Source organism: Balearica regulorum, chromosome 2 (genome assembly GCF_011004875.1).
Source record: "Balearica regulorum gibbericeps isolate bBalReg1 chromosome 2, bBalReg1.pri, whole genome shotgun sequence".
NCBI classification, from domain to species: domain Eukaryota; kingdom Metazoa; phylum Chordata; class Aves; order Gruiformes; family Gruidae; genus Balearica; species Balearica regulorum.
In genome coordinates, this window is record NC_046185.1 from 77,588,984 (window position 1) to 77,606,837 (window position 17,854).

The window sequence follows — 17,854 nt, forward strand, 5'->3', positions numbered from 1 at the left end:
CTAGATTTGGAAATATGGAATGCTTCCTAACAAATATTGTAATTATTGTCTAACCTTCATTTATATGGTCACCAGACCTGATCAAAATCTTCCTGAAATTAATCGGAAAGCTGTCACTGACTTTTACGGGATTTAGAGCAGACCTTTAACAATGAAGCTTATTTATGTACTTTACCAGGATGCCAGCTCCTTCATCAGAACAGATTTGTCACTAACCTCATGCTGCAAGAAAAGCTTAGGATAGTCCACACTACACAGAAAAAAAAATATTGAATTTACAATATTTACAATTCACAATTAAGGAAGTATTTATGTTATTCACAGTTACCCTTGTTTTGAATGCATGCATCTGTGGTCCCCGTCAAAGAAATATCTCAGTAGAATCTGAGAAAGTTTTCCTAGGTTATCATCTTCAGTGCTGTTCAAAGTGGGCCACGGGGGCGGGGGAGGAAAATGAAACACAAACATATTAATATGTCTAGTTCTATTAACTTTCAAGCTCAAGATCCTACCTGTTTGCCAAGAAATTAAAGAACTATAAAATCCATGCATAAGAAACATACCAAAACAGCAACATTATCTCAGTTCAAAAACTATATGTAAACACGTACAGAACATTCAATACAATTATGGCTAAACAAATCTCAACATCTCTCCATGGCCATCTTTCTCTCTATATATATGCATTCCTAACAGTTAACATGCTTTAAGTGTTTTTTATGTTTCATTTATAAATTCAAACAGCATTATGATATGTTTATGAAGATATCTGGATATTTGTCTAGGAGAGAAAGTGATCTGTATGTGATAGGCACACAATACATAATAGTTCAGAACCGAGCTATAGATACTGTACATTAAAAATAAATAGGTAAGTAAATAAATCTAGCTGGTTTCAAAGCTGAGCATATAGAAAGTAGAGGTTGAGTAAACAGGGCACCAGGTTTTGTTAATACTGTGTGATACTTTCAAACCTGAGAATTATTTTGAGAAAATGGCTTCAGACCTAAGCAAGTAGTTAAAATGAAGCATGCAAAGGCTTGTTTAAATACACTTGTGCATTTACATATAAATGGCCATGACTGGTACTGAAAGAGATTACACTGTTCAAACTGCTCCAAAGTCTTTGCCCTTTCCTCCAGAAAATCCTTTGCACAATGCTTTTCTAATTTTATCTCTCCCTCACAATAATCTATAAAAATGTACTAAAGATCTGAAAAATAAACAGGTATTTTAAATAGTAACCTATTATTCTTCCTAGAACGAAAATAGTCTTTAAAATATGAGAACTGGTGGGTAAAGGTCCCAGAACCCTGGGTATTTTTGATAATGGATGAGCCCTTTACCTAAAGAAGGATTCTGCATTGTCATAAAGTCTTGGTGTCAGCTTGAGAGAAGGGTAATCAATAGCCAGTGGCTTCACGCTAAACAAGGCCATTGCCAGTGCAACAAAGAGGGCAGGCAGCAGCACATTTGACAGACTTCGTCTCCAGTCTCGCCTAATGTGGTGAAACCTCTTCATCAGAAAGGCGACAATCTGTGTGAGAACAAGACAGGCTCCATGCATGCTTGAGGACCCCGTAAGTGAGATACCTGAGTGAGACAAAAAAAACCCCAACACAACACCTCTTGACAAACAAGGAAAATAAAATGAAACTTTTATGTGCTGTATTTTCAACTATAGAACATAATATCCTTTTTGATAGAAAAAACAAAACTACATAAACCTACAATGTTCTCCTGGATGGAATAGTATAATCCTCCCCAGTATAACTAATTATCTCTTCCTGTAAGGGAAAACAGATATTCAGGTAACACATTATCTTTATAGAGCATTATAGATTGCTAGAGGCATAAATCTTATAAAAGCATTCCCTTTATTTGTCTGATAAAATTTTCTAATATGTTAGTCAATGCAGTTTTAATAATCCCAGCTCATCGGTTGTCCCTCACATTCCCATGGGAGTGTGTCCACAGCTCATTAACATCTCACCAATCAGACATTTTCCTGACAGACTGTCCCTTGATTTCATTTTATTGTTCTTTGTTAGACACTTGTGAATTACACCAATTACTTTGCCTCCATTTTAGACCCTAATGCATTCTAGGTATGTGCAGGCTATTACCAGCTGCTCTTACTTGTGGACTTTCCAGACTGAAAGTACCTCAGCCTCTTTTCTTCCTTACAGCATAGCAGTGTCTGGTAGATTTACTACCACAGGTATTTGTACTGTAGCAAGAGTGAATAGCCTGTTTATCGTAGTGCTCAAAGACATACTAAATTTTACAATCCCTTATGATTTGTCTCTTACTACCTTCCCTTCTATATATTTAGACCACTCTAAACAGCATTTCCATGTTACATTTTAACAACTACTTGTATGGGAGCTTTCAAGTAACATCAAGTTAATTTACCTTCATTACGCACAGGTTTTTCTCTGGTTAACTAGAACTTTCATCCCAGAAGAGAAAGCTGAAGGACAAATTGTGAGGGGGAGGGAACAGAAAGAGAAGTTGAACTTCTGACAGAATGGCCATTGAGCAAAACTGCTCACATTCTGTACTCTACAACAACTGGAGTGTGAACTATAAGCTTAGGATATCTTATATTAAAAATTATATGCATTTTGCCATGAAAAGTTATAGTCAAGTAGACACTGTGGGAGATTGTGGCTTTTAGGGTTTGGGGACTACACAAGAGGAGGAAGTCAGGTGAGATAGGTCATCATGGTGACACAGAATACCTCGTGTGGACTTCTCAATGCTTAGATTTTTGCAAAAAGATAAACATCACATCCACCTCCAAGAAGAGCAAAAAGGAGGATCCAGGTAAATATAGGCTAATCATTCTCAGTCCCTGGGAAGGTTACAGACTAAATCCTCCAGAAAACAACAGTCAAAATTTAAAAAAACAAAACAAAACAAAAAAAACCCCAAAAATAAAAAAACCCACCATGAAAAGAGTGGGAACAGACAACACGGACTTAGTAAGGTTGAACCTTGTCACCTGAGAGCTTGCTGTGAACACTGTACTGGTTTGGTGAATGAAGGAAGAGCAGTGGATGCTGTTTACTTTGACTTAACAAAGCCTGTGACATGGTCTCCCACAGTGTCCTTAGAGAAAATGGGGTGAGGAGGACTACAAGGACCGCTGGTTGGACTGCCACGCATCATGCTGAGGGCCGTGAGCAGCGGCACAGTATCCAACCGAGGAGCAGTTGGTTACTACGGCTGTCCCTCAGGGGTGATGATGAGGAAAACGCTGGCTAAAAGTATTTGTTAACACACACACACGTGTGCACACCTGCACCTGGAGGCGTTCCACACTGTTTGGAAGCATCTGTGGGTCAGGCACTGGGGATGAGGAGGACCTCCTTGCAGCAGGAGAAACTCTCCAGCAGCACCCAGGGACCCCAGTGGCACCAGGGAGCAAAGTCTCTGCTCAGGGAAAGGACGAGAACCAACAGGTACCAGCTGGAACATGGGAAAATCTGACTTGAGATATCAGGGGAAAAAAAAAAAAATTCACTGTGAGGATGATAATCCAAACTCAAAACCAGACTGGACAAGACAATGAGTAACCTGGTCTTACTTGACCTGCTTGACCCACTCTTCCAACCTTAATATTCTCTGATTCTATCAGATTCCAATTAACTCTAAGTAATTAATTTTGGGGTTTATTTTCTGGGGAAAAAAAAAAAAATCAAGTGTTTATTCTTTTAATTCCACAACCGAAGAGCATTTCTTTTTTCCCCAGAGAATCCCATTGAACAGAAATTCTGTCTTTAAGAAGTTCTAATCACAGCCATATCTTGCTAATTTGACAGCTAACACAAATGGAATTTAGGATTTTGAAACTCTGTGGAGAGGAAAAGTAGCTACAAAATTCAGATTCTGGTTCAGCATTCAAGTGCCCCAATCAAGAATGGTTACATTTTGGGCTTGGAACCTGTTTTTTCTCTAAATTGGACTAGTAGGAGAAGACAATCTTAGTAAAAGAAGATTATTTAAAAACAAACAAAAAAAAAACCCAAAAAACACCTTCTTATGAATGTATTAAGCTCTTTGAATTATTATGCAAAGACTTTCAATAGTTGACTCAATACAGAAATTGAGACATTTGGAAGCAGAACATTTTTGAAGGGATGAGTGGTTTTAGAATAAAACAGATCCTGTAAGTGTTTCCAGCTGAGCATCCCTGAAATTGTAAAATACACCATCTCTCATTTATCAAAGGAGTGAAATGCCAGAAAAGGAGCATAGAATGAGATATTTGCCATGGTCCCAGACCTGTTCATAGATTATAAGCGTGAAATGTGAGTGAAAGATGCTTCAAAATATTTACCTCTTTGAATCTCTGAGAAAGGACTATGACAGCTACTTTCTGGGGGCAGAAAAGGAAATCAAAGCTGCCATTTATTCTTTTTTCTTCACAAATGGAACAGAGACAAATGATAACAAATTAATTCAGATTGCAATAGGAAGAGAAACTGTCATCCCGAGTAAAAAGAATTGCCCATTTTGTCCAATATCCTGACTCTTACTTAATATTTCTAATGCTTGCCAGCCAAGATACATCACAAGAAGATGCGATAAACCATTATATTAAAAGTATGTTTCCCCCAGGCGTTTCTTCTTCTTTTTAAAATGATTTGTCTTTTCTAAAAAAAAAGTATATGTTTATTATTTAAAATTCTCATTGAGAAAGTGTCAAATGTCTTTCTGGATCATCATAAATGTCAATCTTTGTGACCTTGAATTCTGTCATTCCTTTGTGTTTCAGGTAAAACCCAAAAATCATGTTTATCTGTTTTGAATGTATTCTATTTGATGGTACTAGATATGCTCTTAAATCTTGCTTTAGGATACAGGTTATAGAAGTTTCCAATCTATTTTCTGCATAAATAATCTCAACCTTTCAGTCTCCTCTTCTAAAAAGCTTTATAGTCGTAATCACCCTCACCACTCACCTCAAGTCCCCTTATATTATCACTGTATCAGTCTCACAATAGATTGTGTTCAGCACAGCTGTCTATCAGATATGGAAACACTACTGATTTATAAAATAGCATTATGCATTCTTGTACTGATCTGCTTGTCTTCTTTATGTATCATATTATTTTGTCTGACTGCAGCCACACTGTGAAAAGTAGCCTGCATTGGGCTTTCCAGAATTGACTCAATATGACTTCCAAGATTCCCAAGGTATTAAATCACTTCAAAACAAAACAAAACCAATGTAAATACTATTCCTATCTACACTTACCATTTAAGCCTTCATGTTTCTTAATCTTACATGTATAGTCTAATTTAACTTTCTTTTAACTAGAAGCTACAAAATTAATTTTTGCTTCATAAAGCTTGTAAGTAATTCACCACCTACATTTGATATGTCTGTCAGGAGGCATAAAGGAAGCATACATTTATGGGACAACAGTTTCTGATTACTACTGATAATCATAAAGGCTAGAAGACAAGACCAGCTGACCTCTTTGTTATGAAGTCAATTTTTATGTAGAAAGCTTATGGAAATATTCTCATTAATAATTTAGATCATAAAATTAAAAATCTGACCCAACTGTTAGGAGCTGTCTTGCCTGACTTACGATTGCAATTATCTGCAAGAAGTGCAATTATATTCACAATTAAGTTGCACTTCCCAGCTCATCCAGACTATATTATCCAAAAGATTTTCACCACTTTCTAATTCATATAGTTAATATCAGGTACAGGGAAACAGAGCAGAAGTCCTAAAATTTGGGAACTAAGATTTTGAAAATCCTTACCTATAGACTGCTCTAGAATTAGGAGCAGAACCAAATACTGTCAGAGTCTCTAACCGGATAATAGATGTTCTTTTTCTCACCTTTTTTGCACTTCTAGAAAATAATGTGATTCCAAAATTTTTTCATGGCACAATAAAACAAGGAGAAATGGGCTGTGCAATGGCTATGTTAACAGCCAGGAGTAGACATTTTCAATTCTGCTTCTATCATTTTGGCATTTAGACAAGTCATTTAGAGGAGGTTCGGATTTTGGGAAGATAATCCTGGAACAGAAATACCCTGGCAAAACAGTTAAGCTAGCTCACATGAAACTGGTTGCATTTGGAAGCAGTACGTATTTATTAGTTTATCAGAATTTCTGTGCCAACAAGTAGTTCTAGGCTGAGCTAGTGATCTGACAGTGTTCTGCATTTCAGCATATGCCATACTGGCGTAGAGTCAGTGCTAGCCCACCAATCTGTGCACAGCATTCCATTAGAAGGTATAAAAATGTCCTTCATCTTCTTACATATTTGTTTACTCATTATAAAAATAAATATAATATTGATTTTGCTTCCAGGAGGATTTTGAGGACTGATTTTTCATTTACGGCATTTGAATAAAAGGGATTTTGACAGTGTGAGGTATAAAGGGAATGCCTCTAGTCTGTGTTTCATACTATGATTGGTTCTTGCCCATATGTAACAGGGTCATGAGCTGTCTCCATACAGAACTGGACAGAAAAATCTATATTTTTTGGGGGGGGAAATTTCACAAGAGAAATTCCCTTCTAGCATTTTTAGATATAAGCATTGTGAATATTTCTTCTAAAAAGTTGATTCAAATTGTTTCCATCTTAAGAATTTCCTGTCCAGAAAAGCAAAGCTTCAACAAAACTTAAGTTCCTCCTCCCTCCCTCATACATAATGCTTAATCCAATTAAGTGACATTTTTTGAAGGTGAAGGGTTGGGTTTTTTTAACTAAAAATTCATTCTGGGCCCCAGATTCCAGAAGGGGATTCTTCATGGGCCTGAAGATCTTTGAGACAGAACAGTAGAGATTTAGGTAACAGTAGAGTTCATCTGTAAAATTAACATATTTTAAACCCAAAGCATTGGTGTCTGTCACTCCACAACCTTGTGGAGAATCCCCTTCACCACTCAGATCTACAAGCCCTTTTCCTCGATCCAGACAGTTGAATAATCAGAGGATTTCCTTCCTTTATCCAAGAGATTTTTATTGTTCAAGATTTGACATGTTGAGTATTTTAGCACACTGAAGACCACTGAAAGGACAGCATGAAGTATGTAACTGATTCCTATTGGAAAAAAATCAAGAAAAAACCAATGTAACCAGAAAAAAGTGATGAATACTCTCACCAAAAAAGTACCAACACCCAAACTCCACAGTCTAAAAATCTGTCACTAGAAAAACTATCAAACTTGTAAAGCAGCCTCTTTAAGCTCCTTATTTTTGCATTTCCCAGAGAAATGGGTAGGAACAAAAATACATTTGTAGTCAAGAAGCTTAGGAAAAGAATGGTGCAAATTTCATTCAAACTACCCACACTCTATTTAGAAGAAATAAATTCTAAAGTCAAGCCTAAACACAGCAACTATGACCTACCCACAGCAATGTGTAAGATGCTGAAGAACTGGCAGGGCACCATTGTACCTAAATCTCTTAGAAGCAGGAACACTTTTCTGTACCCTGACTCAACTGGTTGAAGAGGAGATATATCTGACCGCTGGCTAAACAAAAAAACACAGCCATGTAAAATGCTTTTATGCAGAAGGAAAAGTGTAAAACATGTAGAAATTAGTGGACAACAAGCCTTCATCCAAAAAAATAATTTTCTTTACTGTTTCTTGCTGCATTGTTATCAGATCAGTGACAGAGGTGCATCAAAGCAACAGCCTTTGATCCTGGACATCACTGTTTGAATCCAGGATTTTCATTCAGGTTTGTCGCATGCGCTAAACACATTGTACACAAGGCACATAATTAAAGGTCAATGGAAAATACATTGCTGGTATCCACCAGAGAAAAGGAAAGAAATATGACAGAGGTATAATAGATTTTTGTTCCCTTCCTTCCCGTTCTTTTATTTTAGTTTTTCATAAATTGCTATGACATGAACTGAAAAATGTATAGAGTAACACACAACACATGTCAATTTGTTAACAAATAAATAAGCTGCAGTCTCTTTTTTTGTTGTTGGGAGAGGAGGAACAGTTAAAATGAGGAGTTTTCCAGTCATGGTTTCACATGAAATATGACTGATACAAACACTTTAAGCACCAATCTACAACACTCCACTCCTCTTGCACGCTGATGCACCTTAACCCTACCTTCCGTGAGACAGTTTTGGGATGGCTAACTAGCAAACTGAGAAATAATTAAAACCAGGACTAATTTTGGGGTACTGAATAACCCAACTGAATAGAATACATTACAGTTATCAAAATAACGAACTGAATAGAATACATTATCTAGATTCTGAACAGCTCATTAAATGGATATATTGCTTTTACTGACACAGGCTAAGCAGTTAGAGGTGAAATTGTGGAACCATAGCTTCAACACTGCTGACACCTCTTCAGGAAATGACTACCCCAAAAAGATTGATTCCTGCCCCCCAACCGCTTCAACTTTTGTACAGTTAACTAAGTGAACTTGAACAGAGTCAATCTGAATCTACCTCTTCCTACAACAGTCCAGCATCAGAGTATGCTGCTGCAAAGGTCTCAAAACAGCCAGAACAGGAGATTTTTAGTGTAAGAAAGAATCCACATCGAGATGTTTACTCACTCTTTCCAGACATACCATAGCCTCATCTACATTACAAATATCACCCTTTAGTTTCAAGAACTTGCATTTTTTTCAGTTAGAACTTACTATTACCTGTATTATACAGGCAAACAGGTGAGCACCATTGAATGCAAGCCAAATATTTCTTAGCAACTATACAAATTAGATAAAAACTAAAAAATTAGATCCCAATTCTCCCCTCCTTTACATCTTCACAGACATCCATGATGATTTATAGTGGACATTCTAATTCTATCATATGAAATATTAATTTAGATATCTGCAATGAGCATACAAGATATGAAGAAGATAAGCCAGACTCTTGAATTCACATATAACTAGTACTGAAATAGACACAGCATTTCCTAACCGTTTTAACCTTCCATTTAATGCAAGAATACCCAGTCTCATATCACTGCAAAAATCCATTAAGCTTCCTCATCACTCATATCAAAATAACAGAAAATCCTCTAAAAGTATAAATGTCACACCATGCAACAGCACCTCATGAGTGGTAATGGATAAGAATTTTAGAACAGATGTGCATCACAGCCACTCTCTATTTCAAGGGTAAATTTGGGGAAGCAAAAGAGTCCAAATGGCATTTAGCAAGTAAATATGGTAGTTACAAAATCAGTGAACTGAGACCTCTGCTTTTAATTTATGGACCTGATTTATAATCTTATTTTTCCAAACCTATTTGTCTGTTTTATCTACTTACTGCATTCAGCCTTAAAACTAGAATGCAAACTGTCAAAGGTAGTGAAAATCTGGGGGGTTTATCCTTACTATTAGTCCGTAGGGTGTCTGGGACAACAGGGCTTGACTTTAGATTGAGTTTCCAAGGTACCGCTGCAGTATAATAAACAATAACAGCCACCACAACAGCTAGGAAAAAACCAACACCCTAGTTGCTGCTGAAGTGTTAGCTGATGTCAAAACACCACTTGTTTTTACTAGTATGAAAATTGGTAGGCATGTAGCCATAACAGAAACTCAACTCAGTATATATTTACTTTGGAATGTAATGCTTTTAGTGAACAGTACAAGCACCTACTCCGGTTATAAAAGCACTGTCACAACTTTCAATGAAGGGAATTAATTTTCTAGTACAAAATAGTCGTTTTTCTTCCCTTCTCTAGTCAGAAACACACAAATAGTGCACAAGCATAAAGAAATGGGAAACAATGGTGCTGCCTTCCTATCCATAACCTTACAGACCACAAAGGGAACCGAAAAAGGTTGTTACACTGACAGCCAAGCTGATGTGATGAATGGCCATCTAAACGAGTCTGGTCCTGACGGAAGAGAAGGACACATTGCTGAATGCACTGTTCCCATATTTCAGAAATATAGGGTTTCTTTTCATTCTACAGCTTTGACTTTCAGTGCCTAATACAATCTCTGTTGTTACATTTCCATGTTTTCTTCTGCATTGCCTTGATTTATATCTCTTCTCTACATTTTAGTTGGGGTTGCTGCCAGTCTAAACTATACTGAAAAAGAAGTTGGAATTAAACACCGAGTATCTTTTAGCTTTGTGTGGTGAACTCTACCGTGGCCAGAGCACCTTCATCATGATGAGATGGGCATATTCTTTGGAAACAAATAAAAGACAAATATTCAGCCAGGTGGACACAATCCTATCATGCCCTGAAAAGGAAAATTACGGTAATTTTGGGAGCCCTAATTCTCTGATTCTGAGTTTCTGCATGATTAACTTGCAACATTAACAAATATGCTAATTTCAATTTTCAGCAGATAATGTTCCAAGTAGATATGCTTTTATTGTAGTACTCTCTCCCCTGCAGCGATGCACCTGCAATGAATTGCCATGTGGAGGAAGGGAAAAAAGGAAAAACCGTTGAAAAACAGGCACAGAATGATGGCTACAAAATGGTAGCCTATTTGCACCTTCTGTCTGTATTGTTTAAAAGTACAAAAACAGAGAAGTACAGTCTGTTGGAATTTAAAAAAAAAAGATCCCGTATGTATATATGTGTGTAAAAATATATATCTCTATGTATCTCAGACTTGGCAGAGAGAAAGAATACATTTGTACATGCACAGGCAAACATCCATCAGATCCATCTATTGCACTAGAATATACCCTCTTATTACAATAAGCAGCACACTTTTTGTGATTGGTTCCTTTTCATGGTAGAAGTGTAAATCAGTACTCGAAAGCTATTAGAATTCAACCCACTGAATTCAACCTGTATATTCAGGTTACAACATTTCATGATCGAATCCAATGTAGACAACAGGGCTACAGCCACAGTACTTTTGCGGGATTTGGTGAAGATTTGGTGAAAGAGCAGGACAGCAATACAATCTGAACGTTCTCTCTACCACAGCACTTAACGTTAAGTGTGAGGCTTAATGCTAACTATCTTAGCATTTTCAAACTGGAGAGATTAAATGTAGCAAGGGTCGAAGGAACTATACGTTCAAATGAGGTGTTCTCAAGAACTTCCCACTGGTAACTTGCTTCCCACAAAGGGGACTTTTAAATTGCAGCTGTCCAATTATGTACTGCAGATGACTTCTTTTTATGCAGCTGCTCAGTTTGCAGTGAGGGACCTTTGGAGGCACTGTATAAAGCACTCTGGAACAAGCCTCCTGGAACTGCTCAGAGAAAACTCTGACAACAAATGGAGCAAACCTCTTCAGGAGGACCACGATTTCACTCTGATAGACAAGGACATTCTTAGCCACTTTAACTTTTACAATTTGTGCAGGTGTTAGCTTAATATGAACAAAGTACTTGGTCTAAAATATTGCAGCTTTCACAATCAAGAATATTTTTAGACACTGTCTCTACGGGAGTTATTCTATTAACAGTAAAATCATATCAGAGTTGGTGCAGGGAAATAATTCAAAACTGAAAGATGATTGAGTTCTGCAGGAGACATGTTTTATTCAAACCCACAGCTATAGCAAACAATTGAAAGATGTGTTTGATGAATAATCTCTTTCCTCAGGCATTCTGGTATCTCATAAATAGTGGTATTAAACAGCTACAAGGATCTTTATTAACAGAACCAACTGTTCCATTTTTTTCTAATGTTTTCAATGAATATGGTAGCCTAGTTAAACTGCAAAACAGATCAAGAGACAGAAAGAGAAAAAATGTAGATAAAAATTTCCACCTATACAAAAGTCCAACACCAGGTCTACATATCATAAAGTCCCACTTATATATTTCTAATAAGGAATTCTGGCAACAATGTAATATACACATCTTATCAAGGTATCATCTTGTGAACTATGTAAGTTTATTGCATGAATAGTTAGTGAAAAAACCTGCAGTCCTAAATGTTGGTTGCTCAGCATACTGCTTTTCATATTGAATCTACTTTGTATGTTGTCCCTAAAACAGTTTTTTGTTAACTTTGAGAAATGAAAACCTTGTAGTCCTGCAGAATGTTGCTAGTATCAAAAAAACAGATGTGTGACTATTGATAATATCTTTGTGGGCTTTTGTAACACAAGTCTTTTAGTGACAGAGCAGAGACAATGATTTCATCAAGTAAGATACTTTTGAGAAGGTACTCTACACAGGAAAATCTAGTTTCATGTGGAAGTATCAACCTCAAATACAGCCTTGCTAGCACAACAAAGATGTGTACCACACCTTCTACATATGTATGGTATTTACTCATTAGATGAAGCAGGATGTTACAAAGATTTTGTGAAGTCCCTTCCCTAAGCAATGTTCCATTTGAGAATGAAAAATAAGTATATTTAGTCTTGATAAGCATTTCTTAAAAAAATAGACCATTTATATTAAATTACTTACATAATTGAAGTATCTGTATTTGCTGGTGCAACAGCATTAACAAAGCAATGTTTTAAAATATTTATGTTCATGTGTGTACATACACATACACTATCTTTATCTATAAATGTATATAAATATGTACACGCACAGGCACGCTTGGAAAAAAATGCCACCTGTAATCTAAAGCAAGCAAGGAACCTCCAGAATTTACTTGCTATATAAAAGCTAAAGACACCATATGTGTGACTTTATATTAATTATCTTAGAATCAAAATTTTCTCCAACACATAGACACATATTATGAGGGAGAGGAATAATCAGTTCATCTCGAACATGAGAAGTAAATGTTATCTTTGGAAAACTACTATTGAGTAACAGAAAGAACATAAGCCAAAAAGGATTTAACTATTTAAGTTAGAGAGAAAATATTACTAGAGGAGTAGCAAAAGCCACATTAGTGTTACACCAGGCAACCCATCATTGCTGTACATCAGGCAACCCATTGCTGTTTAACTTTCAGTTGCTTTTCAGATAACAGATGATCACATAAACCATATGCTGAATACAGATTTTTGAAGATGTTGCAAATGTGAAAAAAAAAGCGCAATACTATCAAAAACTGAAATCAGGTCATTCTCAAAAACAATAAATGAACACAGGAATACTGTCTGCCAGATCTCATTTATCCTCTGAGGAAGAGTTCTACTTCTCTTACTTTTTTTTTTTTTTTTTTTTGTAAAAAGTACTTAGGAATCATTACAACACGAAATGGAAGACAAGCAGTCCTGCAGAGTGGAGAACAAGACTCCTGAATATTTAATTAAAAGACTGGATTTTCAAAATACCCTGCAAGATCATAAAGGCTGTCAATCCCTTTTCCCTGTCTGAAGCTGTTGTAATAGCCTCAACAAAATAGAGGAACTAAAAGAAAACAACAGGAAATCCTGGAGTGCAAAGGAAAGATTGGAAAAAGAGAGACAGAAGGGAGTACTAGCAAGTCTGAGGGAAAACAGAGCCTGTAAGAAATATACTGTCAAGAAGAAATCAAAGAAGTGCTTATAGGCAAGACATAAGAGCTACACAACTGAGATGATTTGATCACTTGGTTTTCAAGATGTGAAGGAAGTTCACATTATAACAAGTACCTTTGGATAAAGAAAGCATTCCTACTGCACCCACAACTATCTGTATCCTTTGTCCTTCAGCTCAAAGAAATATCTGACCATATTGGATGAGCTTCCAAGCTATTTCATTTCTGTAAAAAGCACTACTAATAACTAACATGACAAACAATCTAGATTATGATGAAGTCAAGGCAGCAGGTTGTTGGAAAGAACTGGTTCAAAATATTCTCATACGTCCACATCAGGCAGCTGATGAGATGTTAATATCAAATACAATTTTCTGTTTAGAAGGCATTCCAGATATATAGAAATTCAATATATAGTCATTGCCATCAAAAGTTACATGCATATCAATTCTGGTAACCCACAACTTCAAAAAAAAAGTCTCTCTTATGATTCTGTTTCTTCTAGGCAGGATAGAAAAGGCATCATCACTTCCATCATAAGATGGAGTGATGAAACAACTCTCCTGATTCGTTTTCAAATAGTTAGAAACAGTTACTGGAAATACTCAGTAAACTTCAGAACACAATCTGAAGTCTGGATCTATATCTATAGTACAACACATTTCTTCAAGCATAGCTTTCAGTCTAAATGAGATTTGTACGTTTTAAGAACAAGCAAAAATACCAAATTGCACAGTAGAGGAAAGCAGCTACTCAGTCACACAGGTGACCTTTTATGGAACCAACTCAATTCAATCAACAGAACACATTCATGAACAATTAATATGATTTTCAAAACAGAAATTTCAGAAGGGATTGTTTATTTCTCTGGAGCTCTCAACTTACAGAAAATTATAGTCCTTTTTCAACTGAGCCCCCTTTTTGGCAGGTGCTTTACTGATCATGTTTTCCTCTAGAACTGAAGGGAACAAAAGGTCTCTGTGAGGAAGGCAAGCAGAGTTCACTTTTTTCATTTGCCAGCAGTTAACAGATGAACATGAGGACAAGTAGGTGGAGAACAGGAAGTGGATCAGCTTCTTGGTATTGTAAGAGTACCTCCCTTTACTAGAAAATAGCTGTCTTACCATGTTTTTTCTAATAGCCCTGTGATTTCTAAACCTGTCTAACAAAGAGCCCACAATGTTCATGCCATGGATGAAAAGTGGAAAAGGAGCAGGCAGCAACCACAAGGATAGCAATGGTTCAGGAAAATGTTTGGATGATTGAAGAAAGCAGTGGGTGAAAGGAATGAAACACTTTTGAAGTAAGTGGAAGAACCTGACTGTTTACTTTCAGAAGGATAGAAGGAGTTACAGTTATGCACTTACTGAGAAAACAAATTTATGTAAACCTTGAACAAGTTAGATGATCTTATTTTTGAGATCAACCCACCACAAACCCCTTTTTGTAGCATATTTTCTGCAAAGGCCCCAGGCTTATGTGAAATGCACCACAAGAGGAAACACTTTCCTGGACAGACTAACTCCAACTTAATTAACATCTGGAACTGGCTGCCTTTAGCTTCCAGCTATTTGTTTCTCTTATTTCTTCCTTTATTGTATTTATCACTTCTGCCCCTATGAAAGTTAGAACTATACCTTCCTTAATAGACAGTATTCTCCATGTATAAAAAAAATTAGGCTGTTTAAGCAAACCCACTATCTTCTTTTTGATAAACTATATGAACTGAGCCCTGATGGTGCCTTTATAAGGACTTCACCTCCAACCTCCCATATTAACTCTTCTCTCTTCCCTTTCCAGATTATCCACTTTTCCTTAGAGACATTCAACTTAACAACATGGACACAAAAGTTGTACACCGTATTGTAGCATCAATCTCATCAATTTTGTACTGATAATCAAAATGACCTCTTCATGTCCTTTGGTACATTAGATTGAAACATAAATCACCTTAACCACACCAGGATTAGTAGATAACTTTCAAAGTCAGTGTTTTCCAGAATATTACTCCCCATTACATAGATTTGCCCAGCATTTGGCTTAATTAAAACACACTTTATTTAGAATAGATTCAGCTTTTCAATTGATCTAACTCACTATTTAGGACTGGTCTGACTCGTTACCATTCTACCAATCCCTTGCAGCAGCTGGAAGGGGTTTTTGGGGGGTTTTTTTGTTTGTTTGTTTGAGTTTTTCTGGTTTTTGTTTGTTTTTGTTTTTTTTTAATAAGCAAGGTTCTATTTACTTCAGTATCACTGATGAAAATAATCAAAAGGCAGAGTTGAAACCCAGTGAAAATTCACTGAAAGCTCTTCAGTTTGATGTTTCGTTATTAATGACTTTTTGTCAGCTACAATTTCTTAATTAAATTAGCTTTCAGATGTGTTTTATAAATTCTTTATATTGTTGATCTCTTGAAGCCTAATAGGAGCAATGTAACATTTTGACCAATATCCATCTAAATGGCTAACACCAGCTGTCTCAGAGAAAGGCTTAAGCAACCATAAAAATTAATTTTACATCAACTTGCTTCCACTCCAACACTTTCAGTGGCTAACTTATCCAAGACATTCAAAGACATAAGTTTTAATAGCACTTTTGTTTCTATAGCTATTCATATTATATATACATGAATAGCCACTCTGACTTTTTTAAACATATTAGCAGAATTTTAGTCTCCATAATGTTTTATGGCAATGAATTTCAAATGTTATATATCACTGTGTGAAAAATATAATTTTATCCATTTTGAATTTTCTACAGTTTAGTTTTACTCTATCTCAGGTTCCAACTGTATTTTACTGCCAGAAGAGATTAGATCCAAAGTTGGTATCTCCCAAACATTTCTAAGACATAGAATGCTACAAAATTAATTTGTTTGGCTCTTCAGCAAGATATATGAATATTTTAATTCTGCAGTATTGGTCCCTTAATGATCCAATGAGACCACTCTCTAGCCTATTGCCTGTTTTTGCATATTCTCAGAATATTTTGTTATCTGTCCATGGTTAGCTAGTGACCCCTTAGACTTGCTCTTAGCTCTCCTGATTATTTTGTACATATACTGCCTGCTGTAGTTTATGATAATTTTATTGGACTTCATAGAGTTGGTTTCTCCATTTTCTCAAGGCTATTTGGCTCCAATGATCTTGTCATGCAGTCATTGCAAGCTCAGTCTAACCTTTCTTCTGCATGCTCTGTACACATCTATAAAACAATAATCATCAATCGTGTGCCCCAGCTGTGTAGAAATGAATTATGCACGTCTGTATTATAATATATGCATGTATTATGCCTGCACACATAGGCATTCCCTGCCTTAAAAAGAAAATGTTAACTGTTCTTACCAGAAGGTGAGTTTTATTCCAAGTTTTTTTCATTGGAATAAAACTAAAAATTATGAGTAAACTATCCACAAAGGAAACTTCAACCACTAGAAATTACACAATGTGCTTTGTATCTTTAAAGTTACCAATACTAACATTGGTACAATTAATTCAATTAACAGACTGCTACTTACCTCTAATATTTGCATTTAGAAAGGGTCAAATAATTCTGAGTTTATTTCACATTATTGTGGTGTGCTGATCCTGGCCAGCAGCTAAGCACCACACACCTGCTCGCTCACACTCCCCCTCCTCCAGCAGGATGGGGGAGAGAATAGGAAAAGAAAAGTTGTGAGTCAAGATAAAAGTTTAAGAAGTGAAGGGGGGAAAAAACAACAACAAAAAAACCAAAACACCAAAAAAACCCAAGCAATGCAAAGACAATCACTCACCATCTCCCACAAGCAGACTGGCACTCAGCCAGTCTGGTAGCAATGGATACCTCCCAAAAACATCCCTCCTCTCAGTTTTTATTGCTGAGCATGACACTATATGGCCTTGAATAATTCTCTGGTCAGTTCGGGTCAGCTGTCCAGGTCATGTCCCCTCACAGCTTCTTGCTTGCCCTCAGTCTACTCACCACAGCGAGGAGGGGCAGAATGGGAAAAAGAGAAAGCCTTGACACTGCAAGTACTCCTAAGCAACAGCCAAAACACTGGTGTGTTATCAACACTGTTTTAGTCACAAATCCAAAACACAACACCATAAGGGCTGCTATGAAGAAAATTAACTCCATTCCAGCCAGAGCCAGTACAATGAGTACACTGTAAGACATAATTAGAAATTATCAAAGCTCCGACTTCATGAGATACTGACATATTTTGCTGAAGTGATGTCTCTTGCCTGTTTTTGACATTGGCCATCAGCCTAAATCATGTATGGATTTTTTTGCAGTTTCATTTAAGAAGGGACATGCACACTGCTCCACTACACCTCCTGGTCTGGGAGACAAGAGACATTTTCTACACAATCCTGATGCCTCAAGGGCTCAATACCAGTAAAGGATAGCCAATATCCCTGCTTGTGCTCAGATCCATGCTTTGTCAAAGCAGCTCTCTAGTCCAAATTCTTTTAGAA

At 36.5% G+C, this 17,854-nt stretch overlaps 1 protein-coding gene across 1 annotated transcript in view; it reads right to left on the reverse strand.

Moving 5' to 3' along the window:
* ABCA13 (ATP binding cassette subfamily A member 13) overlaps positions 1-17,854 on the reverse strand; it is a 199,001-nt gene that overhangs the window by 74,746 nt on the left and 106,401 nt on the right. The window contains 2 exon segments of the mRNA XM_075744780.1: positions 329-418; positions 1,347-1,593. Of these exon segments, the coding sequence (XP_075600895.1) occupies positions 329-418; positions 1,347-1,593 (337 nt within the window).